This window comes from Xiphophorus hellerii, chromosome 18 (assembly GCF_003331165.1).
Source record: "Xiphophorus hellerii strain 12219 chromosome 18, Xiphophorus_hellerii-4.1, whole genome shotgun sequence".
NCBI lineage: Eukaryota > Metazoa > Chordata > Actinopteri > Cyprinodontiformes > Poeciliidae > Xiphophorus > Xiphophorus hellerii.
The window spans coordinates 2,888,498-2,904,834 of NC_045689.1; the positions used below are offsets into that span (position 1 = coordinate 2,888,498).

The following is a 16,337-nucleotide window of genomic DNA, read 5'->3' on the forward strand; positions in this document are numbered from 1 at the left end:
TGACAGCGATGGGTTATGATGCCCCAGAGAGATGATAAATGGAAGTCTGTTATGATTTTCTCTGGAGTGGTATGTCAGTTTCTGCTAAATCTATATACGATGATACAGTGCCATCTGCTGGTTTGTTGGTCAGTTTCAGTTCTCCATGGTGGATGACCCTGCCAGCACTATTGGCTCCCCTGCTGTCAACACTTTGTAGGTCATTGGACCGAGATAGTCATGGAAGAAGGTACATTTTTGTATCTGGTGACCTATTTATTTGTTAATTTAGCAAACGTTTTGGACCATTACCCTGATAAAAGGCCCAAAGATGACCAGTTATCAGTGTTTTTTGGCAAAATTTCAATTGAAATTGCACACTGGACCATTGTGCAATTTGGTCCACAAATGGTCCATTTGGCTTTATGGAGTGGCGTTGTTTGTCCAGCAAACAACACCACTTTATGGAGGCTATGGAGTGGTGTTGTTTGTCCAGCACGGCACATTGGCCTAAGATCTTTGGAACATGAAGGTCAAGTTAACAAATAAAGCTTCCCACACTATCATAGATGGTTTTTGCTTTGGGAGAGACCAAACTATGTTTAGCACTTTTATATAACCTGTGCTTTGCAGAGATTTAAAACAAACATTAAACCACTAAAACTACAAGAGTACAGATTATTCTTCATAATGAAATTATCATTTCTCTTTTCCATTTTCCATTTCTTCACACAGAATTGGGAAAACTAATTGGCAAAGTTATATTTGGTTTTGATTATGCAAGAGGAGATATCCCAGCTAGTGAGTCACTTCCTTAAAACCATTAAAACAGATTCAAAACAGCAACAAATCGATGAATCTTGACCATGTCACCCGGGCAAGACACACACACCTTTAAACATTTACATATACTGTATATATATGTATGTATGTGTAGGTAAGTTCACTTTTTGTACATTTTCATAAATCCATTTGGGTTCTAACTGCTTCTAGAAACAGTAAAAAAGCTAAAAAAAATATAAGAGATTTAGTGGTTTTCTGGCAAGAAGTAAATGTCTTCTGGTGTCTGGAAAGAACAGTTTGGCACTTCCCCGTTACCTAGCAACCCCTGCCATCCCAGGCCCAGTCCGTCACCTAGCAACGCAAGCAAGTTCCAGGACATTTTGTCAGTTTGCTTTGCGGTGTAATTTAGTGGCTGCTGTAAAAACAGGTTGACTTACCATTCTGCTTCTGACCCTGACTCGAGTCAGAGGTGCCCAGTTTGCTTGTCTGTTTTCAGCCATTTTTGTCGAGCGACTATAAACGTTGAGTTGGGGGCGGCAGGCATGGCCAGAAAGTTTATTTAGATTCAAAGTGACAAGAGGCTCTAAAACAGCTTATTCTGAAATCTCAAAATAGGCAGAAAATGTAGTGGAAATGTTTTTTATGACCCATAGATCTATCCTTACCTGTTCAAGGATAATATCTCCTCTTTAATTATTACTCAACTCTTAACCGACAATAGATCTAAAAATGTTAGAATAGAAATACTAAGTTTGATTTGAGGGTTTCAGCAGAGCTAAAATAAAAATATTTTTAACTTGCCCCATACAAATTTCCACTGAGTTGGTTACCTCCAGTTTTGTGACTTTATAGTTTTAATTCTTTTTATATTTAAAGTCATATTATAGATAGATGTTATTCATGGTTTCATAACTTGGATTTCTTTGATCATTATTTTAGAGAAATCATTTCTCAGTCAACTCAAAATAATGTGACACATGCACAACAGAAGATTTAAAAAAAAAATTTTTTAAGCTTTTACACATCTTTATTAGTGGTGCCAATAAGTGTCACTGTAACAGATGATTTAATTGAGAAAACTGACAACAGATCTTATATATTTACCGTCTAAACATTTAGTTATGTTATTCCACTTTGAGTAAAATTTCACAGGCAAAACAGCGCACAGAAAGAAAAAAAAAAACATTACACCCAACACACACATGCATCCCCTCATGCATCAGAAAATCTTTCACTTTACTCATAGTAAACTCAGTCCCTTCCCAACATGATTCATATTTAAAGGCAACATGAAAACAACCAAAAGAACATTGTGCAATGACTTAAGCAAATACTCATCAGTTCTAATAATACTATGTAAAGTCACATCTCATTCATTCAGTGTTATCATGAATGTGGTCATAAAAATCCACAAAGTAGCTCTAATCTAATATTTGACCAATGCCAAAACTACTAAAAATGACATATACAGCTGGATAATGTGGAAACTTCAAACTTCAACATCATACTCCATTCTTTGACTTGGTGATGCATCTTGGGTGTAAACTGGAACCATGTCTAAACCGACTTATTGTGGGTTTCTTGACACCTACGCTGACCTAACCGATGAGTGGACTGAACACCAACAGCCTCAGTTTGATCTTTAACCAGGACGTGAGTCAGAAGTCTGACTAAAGCAGATCGACTCGGAGGATGACAGCTCTGTAACCTTCGTAAAGTTGGACAGAGTGGTCACCTTGAATGCAGAGATTAAACATTTTCTCCAGACGGCATGCATGAATAACAACGTATCCTCTTCGAACATTTTCCGTGTGTCCTTCGAGAACATCAGAAGAAGTTCCATGTCTTGCAGAAATGCAGTTTTCTCACATTTGAGTAAAATAACATTGTGGCGTGGTGCAGCAGATTCGCCACCATACATGTCCAGAAGATCCCTTAGCAGAGAGATTTTGGACGAACCTTTGGGAAAAGCTGCAAGAAAAAAGGGAAAACCTTTGTTTTACTTCTGCATTAAAATCAAAACAATGATTACAGTTCAAGATTTCACTAAATCAATCAGGCACTTCATATATTATCAGGATCAATTTTGTAACATTTTTATAAGATTTTAATTTATTGTTGTCATAAATTCCAATTAATGTCTAAAACACTCTTAAAACTTTTTTTTTTCTCAGGCTTGTGTTTGTTCAACAAAGGTGTGCGTTTTACTAATACAAATCATACTTTTTTTTTACGTGATTGTTGTCCTAAAAACATACATTACAAATGGGAATGTCTTTCAAGAGCAGTATTTGTGTTTGTGGGGTTAACATTGCGGTGCCATACACAACCGCACATTTACCTCTCACCAAAAAAACTGCTCTTTTTGTCACTTTGATCATTATCACAGTAGTATCACAAAATATTGTGATAAAATCCATATCACTCACCCCTTATTAATGATATTTTTCTTGAGCTATCTGTTGGTTTTTGCTTATATAAAAGCAACATGAACGTCTCCAAATAGGCTCTGCTCTCGTACTTAATATTCTGCGTATTTTAGTCCATCTCCAGATCACACAGGCATGTAAATAAATACATTTACCATTTCATGAAGCTAAGAAATGGTAAATTTCCAGAAGTTGTCTTGTTCAATAGTTCATGTGTGGAAAAAAAACAACTACATAATAAAATGATAAAAAAAGATGGGAAAAATTTTTTTTTTAAAATGATTTTCAACTTACCCCAAAAAAGTTGTTTGGGACAAAGCCCTCCCTGCCACAGAGCGAGGCCCACCACCAGTCGGAGCCGTCCGTTTTCTGCAGGATGGTGACCATGTCTCCCTCCTTGAAGCTCAGCTCATCAGGTGTCTGAGCCTGGTAGCTCCACAGAGCGTACAGCACTCCGTTGTTGTCCACCCCCATGGACTCCTCCTTAGCTAGCATGACAAAGCAAAAAAGGAGACGTAAAAATACAACCATGAAAAAAAAAAAAGTTATAGTCTGTAATAGTATTCAGATGTTTTTCTCTTCATTATTAGTTTAAATGTGACCTATTAAGCTTTCTTGAACAGGTTAGGATAGGTCAATGGGCTAAACAAAACATGTTCATTACATTTGTTTTGCACAAAAATTATTTTTAGATTATGAGATTTTATTCTGCTCCAGTATGTCTATTTTGAGCTTCCTTCAGATTAAGCCATTTTAGGGCCTTTGTCACTTTAAATCCAGATAAGCTGATGCTGGCCATGCCCACTGACTCAATGTTTACACTCGCACCTTAAAATGGCTACAAATAGATGCACAGTCATGCAACCGTACATCTTTGAAAAACAGAAGTGGAGCCTCCTACACAACCAACAAGAGATTTGTTTCCATTAATCATATAACTTTGCAAATTGGATTCCTGAAAATAAATTGGCTTAACTGAAAGTAAGTAAGTAATTACTTTCTCTCAAGTAAGTAACTAAGTAAGTGAGTTAAGAATGTACTTAATTGAAAGCAAGTACTTACTTTCAATTAACCCAATTTATTTTTATTCTTTGTTAACTTTATTTAGTAAGGTCAAATAAAGTTTATTTATTTTTACTTTATTTAATAAAAAACACTGCTAAGAATGTAAGAAGTGGTTTCCAGATGGTAATTCAACAAAACAACATTTGTCTTTTCCAGCAGCCATTGTACAGAGCAGTAAAAGCATCTGACCAAATGTGCTTAAGCTCGGCTTGGGTTGCTAGGTAACAGGCAGAACTCCACTGGGGTTGCTAGGAAACTGGCAACCTGAGTTCAGAGAAACACGTTTTTTTGAGGACCACAAATCCATTGAAAGAAGGCAAAGGAGTTTGTTTTTCACAGATTATGTGTACCAATATATTACTGTCACTTCATAGTGATATTACTGTCTTAAAGAAAATTTGACAGTTTATCTGCAAAAGAAAGTTAATTTGGGGGTTTATATGGTTTCTCTGGTTTCACTTCCCAATTATGCACTACTTTGTGTTGGTACCTCACATAAAATTCCAGTCAAACATGTTGAAGTTTGTCATTACAATGTGGCAAGGAAGTTTCATTGCTGTGCCATATCTCCATTAGATTGGAAATATGACCTTAAATGTGTTTAATGTCGACATTTCAGAGTTTTGACACGGCCTTTGAGCCGTTGTAAAGAGTGTGTGTGTGTATTTGTCTCACCTCTTAGATAGCTCTCGCACTCCTCGAACCCAACAAGGTAAGGATCACACTTCTGGGAGGCGGTGGCTCCGTCTCTGTGAGTGAAGGCCATGACGGCAGCTCCGTTCCTCACCAAATACTCGCACATTTCACGGTCGTTACAGGAGGCAGCGCAATGTAGCGGAGTCCTGCGAGTCGGAAGACATACCAGCAATGTTCAGATGTGCAGATAGCATGAGAAACAAAGAGGGGAGGAGGAAAGTATTTACCAGCCATGGCTGTCTGGGGCGCTGACATTCGCTCCAATGCGGACCAGGAAGTCAGTGACTTCGCGATGTCCGCCGCAGATGGCATTGTGCAAACCGGTGATGCCCTCATCATTTGATTGGCTGGGGTCACTCATCTGTAGAAGAGATTCAACATAATGTTCCATTCACTTGCTGGACCCAACTTTATCCTCGCACGACTTTTTGCATTTAGAAGATGTTGCCATTCAGTCAAACACTGTAAATTAGTTTATAGTGGAAATAAGTTACATCAGTAAGCTTGTAATTAAGCTCATGGTTAGCTATTTGCTTGACTAAATTCATGCTAAGAATGGGTATGAGTTTGGGGGGTTTGAAATTTGATCAGAGTGTAACATTTGTATTTCAAACGATCTTTGTCATATTGTATTTTCAGAAACATGACCGAGTGAGCACTCTTGGCAGCAAACTATCTTTGACCTATATTTCTCCTGTAACCATGTCAACAAGAATTTAGGCAGTTGGAGGAAAGTAAAAGGCACGTGCACACTCGTACCTTGGAAAAATGTCATATTTGTAAGTATTTATGTATTTGGAAGAGACTTAGGAATGTGTTGCTGTTTTTCAGTAACAAAGACGTTTGACTGTAGCATTACAAAGAGTTCATTAGCAAGTAATCTATTTTTCTCTTATATTTCCGTTTTAAATACGTTTTGAGTGCATTAGACTATTTTTTTTTATTAACTAATAAATAATTGAACAGCAAAAAATGTCATTAGATTTTTTATATTATTAATATTTTTACTGAACTCTAACCAGGTGAATCTATGCCACCTGAGGAGTTCTGGGGGTAGCACATTTATAAAGAACTTTCTTATCTGAAATATTAAAGTTTTTTGTATAGTTTTGTCTTAGCTACTGCTTTGAGTCTGTTCTTTCATCAAATGGCCCCCTTTTTGAGTCTCTCTAATCGATTGCTAAATTAGTTGACAATTAATCCAATTATTTGTTTCAACCCCAATAGTCGTATTGGGGGAACAACACAATTCAAATGCTGTAAGTTTCTTCGAGTCCCAAATCCAGAGCCAAATTCTGCTTTACCTCATTTAGCACCACACCCTGTCGCCTGAGTCTTGAGACACCCTGGCGACAGTTGTTTAATTGTTAACAGTTAAACAATTGTTAATTGTTAGTGTGAGATGCAGTGATGCCACTACAATGATAAAGCACTTTGTTTTATTTTTTTATATGAGAAGCGGGTGTTTTCAGGTGCGCCTAATGATCTGCTGACCTTTCTGAGTTGATTTGATTGTGGGGCAATAATTTGGATTCAAATGCAAATTATTTTGAATGTAGGGCAACGCTGCAGAGACCAGTCAGGGCTCGTCTCTGTGGAGATTGCGTGCTCCATTTGTGCATTTGTGGTCTGGTTGTTTTCAACCAGCGTTTCCTCCTACCGTCTAAAAAAAAAAAAGCCTGTTAGGATAATTATGAATTCCAGACTGCAGTTGTAAGTAAGTGCAGTCTTCATATAAGTACCAATTATCTTTCTGCTTGACTTAGCATCAGTGCAGTGTAAGGCTAATCTGTTCACTACTTTCTGGATTAACTGATTTAATAATTGGACAGCAGAAGGTGCTTACAGAACTTGAACCAGGTGAAGCTAAAACTGTGCCCGTTGAAGAGTTTTGGGTAGAAATACCTCCTTCACGCCTCGCATCACTGTGTCCATTTCTCCCATCAACGCTCCATCCAGCAGCAGAACCAGTGGGCTAAGTCTAGCTCGCCTTCCAGATTTCTTGCGACCCGGCTTCCTCAGGATGGAGTTGTACTGAAAAGAGCAACAAATTTACATTGAAACTACCATGAAAAAGTATTTACCTCTACATATTTCTTCCCTTTTTTGCTCTTCAGATTAAGACATTTTAAATAATAAGTAAAATCCAAACAGTTTTGAAATTATAATTTTATTTATGAAGGGGAAAAGAGCTATCCTAAGATATTAAGAAATAATCTAAAAGAACCGGTTTGATCTACATAAAATAAAGAACAGATGAGGAACAAAATAATTCACATCAGTCTGGACAAAAGGTTACAAAGTGATTACTATGGATCAAGAAACACTGCTACAATAGCTAACTTAGCTAGTGGTGAGCACCGCTAACTAAAACTTTAGTTGCACTAACTCTACAGCACTAATCATAAACTTTACTGTAGCTCCACAAATGCTAAAAAGTTATAAACAACATGGTATTTAGCAGAAGCTAATGCTAAAGCATTTAATTCAACCGTGTTAATAGCCTCTATGCCATAATGTGCTAAAACGCAGAATACCAGTACGCTTCAGGACCTTTCACTCATTGTTTCAGTTTTATAGTTGTTGAGTATTGCCAACTCTGTTGCTAGCTTTGGCTAATTGACGGTCAGATGGCAAAATACATCAGTAGCTTTTAAACAGTTTAATACAGCCTGTAGTTCTACACCAATGCATTCTGGGTACAGAATAAATGTCATTTGCTGCACTGCGTCACAGGTGGAGAACATGAGGAGACTCAAAACAATTCATGTCTGTTTTTGCTTTTGTTTAATTATCCCTGGTTGTTTGCTCAAATATTGTATTCTCTCCACCTCATTTGTTCGTTTGTTGTACATGCCATTTGCTTTTTGTCTTGGGAAAAAAAAGAGAATTTGAGGAAACGGAAATGTGCAAACAGTCTTCACCCACTACAAAAACAGCTGACATTTTTAGACGATCTGCTCTCCATAGTGTTCAAATGTAGTTTATAGTTTGATGGTCCAGGTGTGAAGGACTCTTGCGTTCATTCTGAATCATGTCAATGATCCGAAGCTCATTAGTAAGTCCACTTCTACTCAACAAAGCCCACAAACAAAATGGTTTGGTTTTGGAGTGGCCTAACCAAAGACTTAAATCCGTATGAGATGATGCATTGTCACGTTAAACAGTTCAGACTTGAAGACTGCCCAAGATTGCTGAATTAAAACAACTGCACAAAGAGAGGGCTAGGATTTCCTTCATAGGTCGGTAAAAGATTGATTGCCAGTTCTTTCAAAAATCCCAAACAGCAGTTGTTGCAACAGGGAAAGCATAAACAGTTATTAGGTTTGGAGGACAATTACTTTTTCACATGAGGCTGGGTTTGTGTGGATAGCTTTTTTTCCCCAAAACTGTTGTGTATTCACTTCTGTTATCATTGTTTGATATAGAAATGTGATTAATGAGCTGGAATTAAACTGTGCCAAAAACAACACCAGGTACTTACTTTTTCATCCTGTGGAATGACTGGAGGCGTCCGGGTTGTGGGTGGAGGATTGGGAGGCATGGCGGGTTCCTCCCCATCAGAGGAGCTGTCGCTACCTTTCTCCCCCTTGTTGCGGTTTTCTTTCCTATGAAATAGCTTGTGGATGATGTTTTTATACTGGTTTGGCTGGTATTGCGAGGTTTTCTTCGGGGACCGAGAAACGTCCACAGAGCCACGTCTCTTCAGCGCCCGGGGGATTTCAGCCCTGATGCGGAGCAGCTCCTCCCGATCCGGGATTTCAGGGTTCTGGACCTCCGGGGCCACCACTGGTTGCAACCTGGTGGGGCTGAGGGGTCGGGGAGCTGGGGTCACAACCTGTTCGACCTCTCCACCAGCCCTTGGCACGGCAGGAGTCTCCAAAGCTGGCGGATTGTGGAGAATATCCAGGCGCTGTATCTCTGCATCTACATCCTCTGCATGTAGTGCTGGAAACACAGAAACCACATTTATAGCACAAAGACAAGGCAAATGCAAAATTCATACAGTGCAGGAGGTCCCGAGTTCAAATCCTGGACGAGCCCCCAATTTGTTATGGCCTGGCACTAGAACCATAACAAATAAAGGGAAGCAATGCATGGAATGACTTAAAATTTGATTTAATCAACAAAAATCATGGCTGTTGGATAAGAGAAGACAAGGAGAGGAAAAAGGGGAGAGAGTGACAAAAAGAGAGAGATCGAGTGAGAGTCAGTGGTACATCTTAAGCTGGATCTTAAGTTCTTCTGGAGACACTGGCCAGCTGCCTCCACTTCCAATCCGCACCAATAAGGAGCTCTAAAACTGAGATATTAGGGAGACCCACAGGAAAGGCCTTGGGCTGAAACAACATATAGAGGTGTTTTACCGTCACTATAAACAGCAGGTTGTCTCAGCTCAGGTGGATAAGGCTGTGAGGGATAGGCAGGGGACTGAAAGAACTTCCTCGGAGCCACTTCAGGCATGCGGTAATGTGCAAAGTCTCCTTGTCCTTCCATTGGCTGATTTTGGAGGGCCGACATTTGTCCATAGTGGGGATTTTGCAGGCGCAGGATGACAGAGATTGGTATGCGCCTACTTTGGCGAGGCAAGGAAGATAAGGGAGGCATGTTGACACGGGAGACGATTGGCTGAGGGCCATAAGGGGAGTGTCCTGAGGACGAGGCATCTGGTGGAACAGCTATACGAGCTCCGCGGGGCAAAGAGCTGTAGGAACCCTGGTGGGGAACTGAGCGAGGATCCTGAGAAGAAAATAAACAAAGAAAAATACTTGTTACAATGAAATGTTTGAAAACTGCTACAGAAGCAAAAATAAGTTGGAGCTTGGAATGTTGTAAAATTACCACTAAGGATGTTTTCATCCCTTACAATCTGTTAGATCCGGTTCTACTGGTGACCAAAATTGCAAAATTTGTTACATTTTCAGCTGCTGCAGTTCTCTTTCACAGTGCACTGTATCATAAAATTGCGTAAATTGGAATTACAAAAATAAATTTGCTTAATGGAAACACTCCAATTTCCAAAACGTTTTTGCGGTAGGATTAGATGGTTTTTCGTCTGCATCAAATTAAGTTCATTTCGCAAAACTGCAACAGAAACCCTTTTTTCCATTGAGTCATGTGGTCAACGACCGGATGTTGCTACTGCCGTAGTAGGATGACGATGCAACATGTTTTTTTAATGACTTATTGCATGAACAAACGTATTCATCTGTGATTTTAATTGCATTTCTTAGGTAATTAAAACACAATTGCAAAATTGTGTTTTTTTCAACATTAGCAGAATACTGACAAAGTTGTAAGCACATGTATGTAATGGAAATACAGTTTATGTCAAATGATCCAAAATGAACTGTTTTGGGAACCTGTTCCCCTCCTCGCCTGTGGTGGTGCTGTATCCAGAACCTCTGAAGGAAACAACACAAAAACCTCTGAAGAAGACACCGAGTGCAGCTTCCTTCTGCACGAAATGGAAACCAAATTGGGAGTAGCGTCAGATTTAGTGGTTGTAAGATTTCTCTTCTGTCTTTAGCAAAAGACTACTAGTCATTTTTCCTGGTTTAGTGCTAGCCTTGCATGTTTGTTTTGGTTGCATCTACCATGCAATGTCGTATGCTATAGTCCATATAGCACACAAATGTCCTGTCCTGTCAGACTGTCAGTTCCCGTAACCACACACACAAAAAAAAAACTCTCATAAGGCGCACATGGGTTAGTGTGACCCTCCACAAAGTAAAAATCTCCTCTCTCAAGACTGCAGGAGAGTTAAAAAGGTTAAAGCCCTAGAAAACAAGTGTTCAACAAGTTTCAGAACATTTCAGTTATAACCGCTCACCTTTTTAGGGTTTAAGGCTGGAGCAGGGTTATCCAGGTTGGATTCCCGCCAGTTGCTGTTCGGAGCAGGTGATCGACGCCATTCTGTCGCTGCAGCACAAAAACTTCATGTTAAAGAGGACAGGGGCAACATTGGCACAGAGGGAGACTGAACAATCTGAGTAAAACATAAAAAATCCAACAAAAGAGGAAAATAAATCATCCTACTGTCATAGGTGTGTTGAGGTTTCCTCTCGTAGGACACATCCAGATCTGTTTCGTTCCACTTGCCTGGACCTTTTTGTCTTTTCACAGACTCTTCTGTGAAAACAGAAATGAAAGTCAATGATGCAGAAATGATGAATGATGCAAGTCAATGACTCGATACAATCTGCTGGGTTTCCTAGATAGAAACTTTTTAATCTACTTTAAGAAATTCATCAAGCATACTACTGTCAAGATCCATTTATAGTTCCCACAAGTCTGAACTAGAAGTGATCTGCACCGTCTTAGTTGGCAAGCACAGCGCATAACATTGATGAACCATAGCTTTCGAGACCTACTAAAAAGACTGGCAGAGTAAGAACATGCGGTAACATAAACATAGGCTACATGTCCGTACAGATAAAAGCTACTTTAGCTAAGCTAATTTTGCTAGTTTGGCAGCAAGTACTACAGTAATATCACTGATTTAAATCCTAGTATTACACACAGGTGTACGGAGTGATAGTTGTAGTGTACTTATAGTGTTTTGTAAATTAGATGGGAAAGAGGTAAGCACTAGTTCTAAACTAGTGGCTTGTTTAATGTAGTCATAGCAACTGCCTACCAAGATGGCTGTCAATTACAAAGTTCCTGGAAGTGTGACATCACATAAGAGCTATGTATAGGAATACATGTTTGAAGTGCCTTTCTGAGAAACATACGATATAAGGGTATCATATCAGCTGATATCAATAGTAATTCATTAGTTTTTTGTTTTAAATATCTGAAATACAACCAAACTGGTGGCACATTTAATTTATTTCATTTCCCTTTGGGATCAATATGTAAATAAACTGAATTGAATTGAATTGAAAGGTGACATGGCAAAGAAATTCAAAGATGTAAACTGAAACATTTAAAAAGAGAATTTGTCTCCTTACCAGTTTGACTGACTTGGGTAAAATTTCGAGGAAGGGTGCTGGATGTTTGAGAGTTTAAAGACAGAGGAGAGAACGATCTCTGGAACCCTGCGGAGGGGACTTTATCTGGCTGAGGGGACCTGTGGCCCTTCTGGTTGCTGTCGTACGAAGTCAGCAAGTTTTGGGACATCTGCTGTGGAACCGGGCGAGGTGACAGGTCCAAAGAACCGGCTGTCCAGCTCGAGGGTTGACTTCTTTCCCTGTGACTAATCAGGCCTTGTGGACTCCTTTCAAAATAAGACGGGGAGTCGGGCCTGGGCGAGCGGGGCGGCTGTTTGGGACTCTGCGGCGTAAACATGTAGCTGTCTGATCCGGTCCGCCGGTGCGTGTTGTGCACCACCCGGTGTATCTTAGGAGAGGAGTGGGGGCTGTTGGAGTGGACGGGGGGTGACGGAGCGTTCCTGCTGCTGGAGACGACCGAGTCACTGGTGTAATACGTGGAGCTTGGAGAGAGCGGTTTGGAGCTGGAGCTGGAGCTGGAGCTGCCATTGGTGCTGCTCGACGAATACGTGGAGCTGGGAGGCTGGAAGGTCCAGACGAAAGATGTCTGTCTCTGGAGACGGAAGAACTGGTCTAAGGAAAAGGAAATGGTAGATTTGATTAGGCCAGTTTCTCTGGGCGATAAACTGTCCCAGATGTTATTGCGCTAGATGATAATATTGTTCATTTATATTGATAATGGCATGATAATTAAAGTTTGTCCTCAAAGACCAATTAGGCCTGTCGCAATAAGCAATAAATCAATTTATTTTCACGCTGTGAAATTTCTATTGATCGCTACTTGATTTAAAATGTGTTTTTTTCAAACTGGGTTGCAAAGTTGAGGAACATTTATAAGGTAATTTTCTTTTGTTTACTGCAAACCAGTTCAGCTGGAAGTATGAAGAGAGTAGCCAGAGGCAAACAATCACCTCTCTGATGGAAAAACCTTGAAGGAAAGACGTTCTCAGTACAACATGTACCAGCAGAACTGCAGAAACGTTCTGTTTTCCTGGGTTTTGCTGACGGCGCGTACCTTAAAGTCAGACGAAGTGTTTTGGTCGGTGGAGGAAGCCTCCTGCATCAGGGAGCTAAATTCCTTGGATACTCTTCTGCGACTGCAAGCGATGCGTTCAGGTCGCCGTCGATGGTCTGGACTGAATGTGAACCAGATGAATAAACAGGCAATTAGTGCAGGATGTCGCCGCCGTGTTTACAACACACTGAGTTTAAGGGTGAAAAATGTGAATTTAAAGGGTTTTGTGGGAACTTACACAGAAAGTTCCCATAACTAAGTCTGTGAGCTTCAATGGCTGTGAGGCAGCAGGGCGCTCTTTCTGCAAAACAAAACCTCGAAATTTAGCCACATAATAAGGGATAATAAGGTAATTTCCTGCAAAAACGACAATTTGCAACTTCTGATCTGCGAGTTTCCTTCTGTTACTTTTACGTTGGTGGCACTGAATCTTCTAATTACAGGGTTCAGCCCTTCCTTTTCTTTCACAGCCTTACACTCCCAAATCTGTCACCTCTTGCAACTTCACTAAAATAACTGAAGGGCCTCGTAGTTTGAAAAGTGAAAAACAAGACACAACAACACGGAGGCAGCTGGTTTCACTGGTATGTTTGTCATCCCTGACTCATAGTTTAGTCAGCGGCGCAGGTGTCCTGACTGAACCTCATGCATAATTGGTCGGTGTCATTAGCAGTTTCAGGACAGGTGCATCGTGCAGCTCATCATACGCATGACAAATGGCTGCAGACGACGCAATCTGAAGCATGCATGTGAGTTTGTCTAGACTGGGAGGAAGGAAGCCTGTTGATGCTTAGCTACTTAAATGATCCGTGTGAAAAAGAAAATAAAAGAAAAGTGTTTAGGTTGAATGAAGGAAGCACCTAAGAGGATCGATCTAGAGTCAACGCAACAGCTTTCAGTTATTACAGCTGGAACTAGAGATCAGGCTGAACTCTGACCTGAACATTCAGGGTCACATAAAGACGGTTACAAAGTCGGCCTTCTATCACCGGAGAACATTTCCAGGATTAGAGGACTAATATATCAGCAAGATCTATAGAAACTCATCCCTGTGTTCATCTTAGTCACATGTGATTACCTGCAACAGATCTGCCTAAAAAAATTTTTTTTTAAATCAGTCAGATCCAGAATGGCTGCTGCTGGAGTTCTGACTAAAACCAGGAAGTTAGAGCACATCACCCAGTTCTAAAGTCCCTCCACTGGCTCCCTGTAGCTCAGAGAAGAGACTTTAAAATACTGTTGCTAGTTTATAAATCACTGAACAGCTTAAAGATCTGCTAGTGTTGCCATAGCAACCTTCCAGACCTCTCAGGTCTCTGGTTCTGGTTCTGCTCTGCATCCCCAGAACCAAACATGGGAGAAGCAGCATTCAGCTTCTATGCACGACAAATCTGGAACAAACTTCCAGAAAACTGCAAAACAGCCGAAACACCGACTTCCTTTAAATCAAGACGAGAAATCCACCTGTTTAGAGTTGCTTTGATTAAAAGTCAATTCAACATTAATCAGCATTTTGATGTGTAACAATGGAGCTCGACAATTGTGTTCTATGATGTTTCGTTATATGTGGAACTAGTACTGTTTTATTAATATTAAGGAATTATTCACATAAAACAAGCTGATATTTCTAGCTGAAAAGTTACTTGTGAACTAGTTTCGTCTTATTTAAAGTGTACTAATATAACTGCAGTAGAAACAAGACCAAAAATACCTGGTAAGATTTTGTGTTGTTTTTTTTGCAGTGTAAGCATCGGAATGGTAAAGAATATTTAAGGATCCATTGGATTGTTTTTAGTGCCAGACTGGATCATGGGAGTATTTCAGGACCTGCATATCTAGTGGGATTGTCATGCACATACACACACCTTCAGATAAAGAAAAAAAAGTCTTGTTGACGTAAGAGAACAGGCAATGGTACCACAAATAACCCAACTAGGATATAAGCAGAACTCTCCCTCTTTCTGCTGCAAACAGAAAACTGGGGCATCAGAAATCAGATAACGGTTGGTTGGGAAAATAAGTGGTAAATTTAAACAGTTGGGTCAGAATCTGGTGTAAACAACATGAAGTTTGGGTCCATCCTGTCTTGTATCAATGATTCAGACTGGTAGTGGTTTTCTTGGCACTTTTTCAGCCCCTTAGTACCAACAGACCACACTGCAAAAACACAACAGTCAAGTATTTCTGGTCTAGTTTCTAGTGCAAAAGTTTTAGTTTTGTCTTATTTCAAGTCTGATAACTTACACATAACTTTTCAGCAAGACATAGGAGCTTGTTTAAGTCAATAATACTCAATAATTTTTTTAGAAGTACTAGTTCCACTGTAGATTATTTAATCTGAAACATGTTCTAAATGAAATAATCTGCCAATAATCTGCCAATGGAAGTAGTATTAGTACTATTTACTTAAAACAAACTCCCATGTCATGTTGAATACGTATTTATAAGTTAGTTTTGTCTTATTTAAAGTGTACTAAGATATTTGCACCAGAAACTGGACAACAAAAATACTTTGTAGGATTTTGTTTTTACAGTGTATTGTTTAAATGCCATCGCCTACCTGAGCACCAACTGAAGGTTTCTTCCACAGAAACAACACATCACAAAGTTCAGATGATTTAAAAACGGCTTCTTGAACATGAACAGATCTCGGTCCAACAGACTGGGATGCATCTCAACCAGCAGCTGATAAATGAACTGTGAGGCTGTCACGTCAAAATGGACAAACATTTCTGAAGAATGTTCCCGCCATCTTGGAATACCGACAAAGTTTTGTGCGTATTTGTAATGGAAACGCAGCTAATGGCGGGTCTGGTTCCCTTACAGTGTGATTGGCAAATTTGCTCTATAAGAAGGGGGAGAAAATGGCACAATAGTTCATTCATATTAAAAGAGATTTTAATAGTTACATTAAATCATATATCCATTTTAATTTGGATCCTTCAGTGGCTGCCAGTGACACCATTTGTTCACACATGGATGGAGAACACAAACATCGTACTACAGTAAGAGTAGCACTACTTAAACACATTTTTACTGAAGTAAAAGTATCTTGTCGAAAAAATTAGTCAAGAGTAAAAAAAGTTTTTGGTAACAAATCTACTCAAGTACTGAGTAACTGATCAAAACCTAAATAATTTAATATTTAAGAATTACATCATCAGACGTCCCAAATATCAAGTTAAGTGGAAATTTTGGTATTTTAAGGACCAAAATGACAATAATTAGTATAAGTAACAAAAAATAACAAAATCAGGCAAAACAAAATGTTTCCAAATCAGTTTCTTTCAATAACAAAAATCATAAATTTTAACAGAACTGCAGCTGTGTGTCTGTGTCTGGTGGATTTCTGGTTAAAACATGTTAGTTTTTCAT

General features: G+C 39.4%; 1 protein-coding gene across 1 annotated transcript in view; it reads right to left on the reverse strand.

Moving 5' to 3' along the window:
• Positions 1 to 2,697: 2,697 nt before the first annotated feature.
• ppp1r13l (protein phosphatase 1, regulatory subunit 13 like) overlaps positions 2,698 to 16,337 on the reverse strand; it is a 14,253-nt gene continuing 613 nt past the window's right edge. The window contains 14 exon segments of the mRNA XM_032545636.1: positions 2,698 to 2,733; positions 3,486 to 3,679; positions 4,932 to 5,098; positions 5,180 to 5,313; positions 6,858 to 6,986; positions 8,437 to 8,900; positions 9,320 to 9,692; positions 10,786 to 10,874; positions 10,992 to 11,084; positions 11,909 to 12,469; positions 12,472 to 12,520; positions 12,963 to 13,033; positions 13,036 to 13,083; positions 13,201 to 13,284. Coding sequence (XP_032401527.1) covers positions 2,698 to 2,733; positions 3,486 to 3,679; positions 4,932 to 5,098; positions 5,180 to 5,313; positions 6,858 to 6,986; positions 8,437 to 8,900; positions 9,320 to 9,692; positions 10,786 to 10,874; positions 10,992 to 11,084; positions 11,909 to 12,469; positions 12,472 to 12,520; positions 12,963 to 13,033; positions 13,036 to 13,083; positions 13,201 to 13,284 — 2,492 coding nt within the window.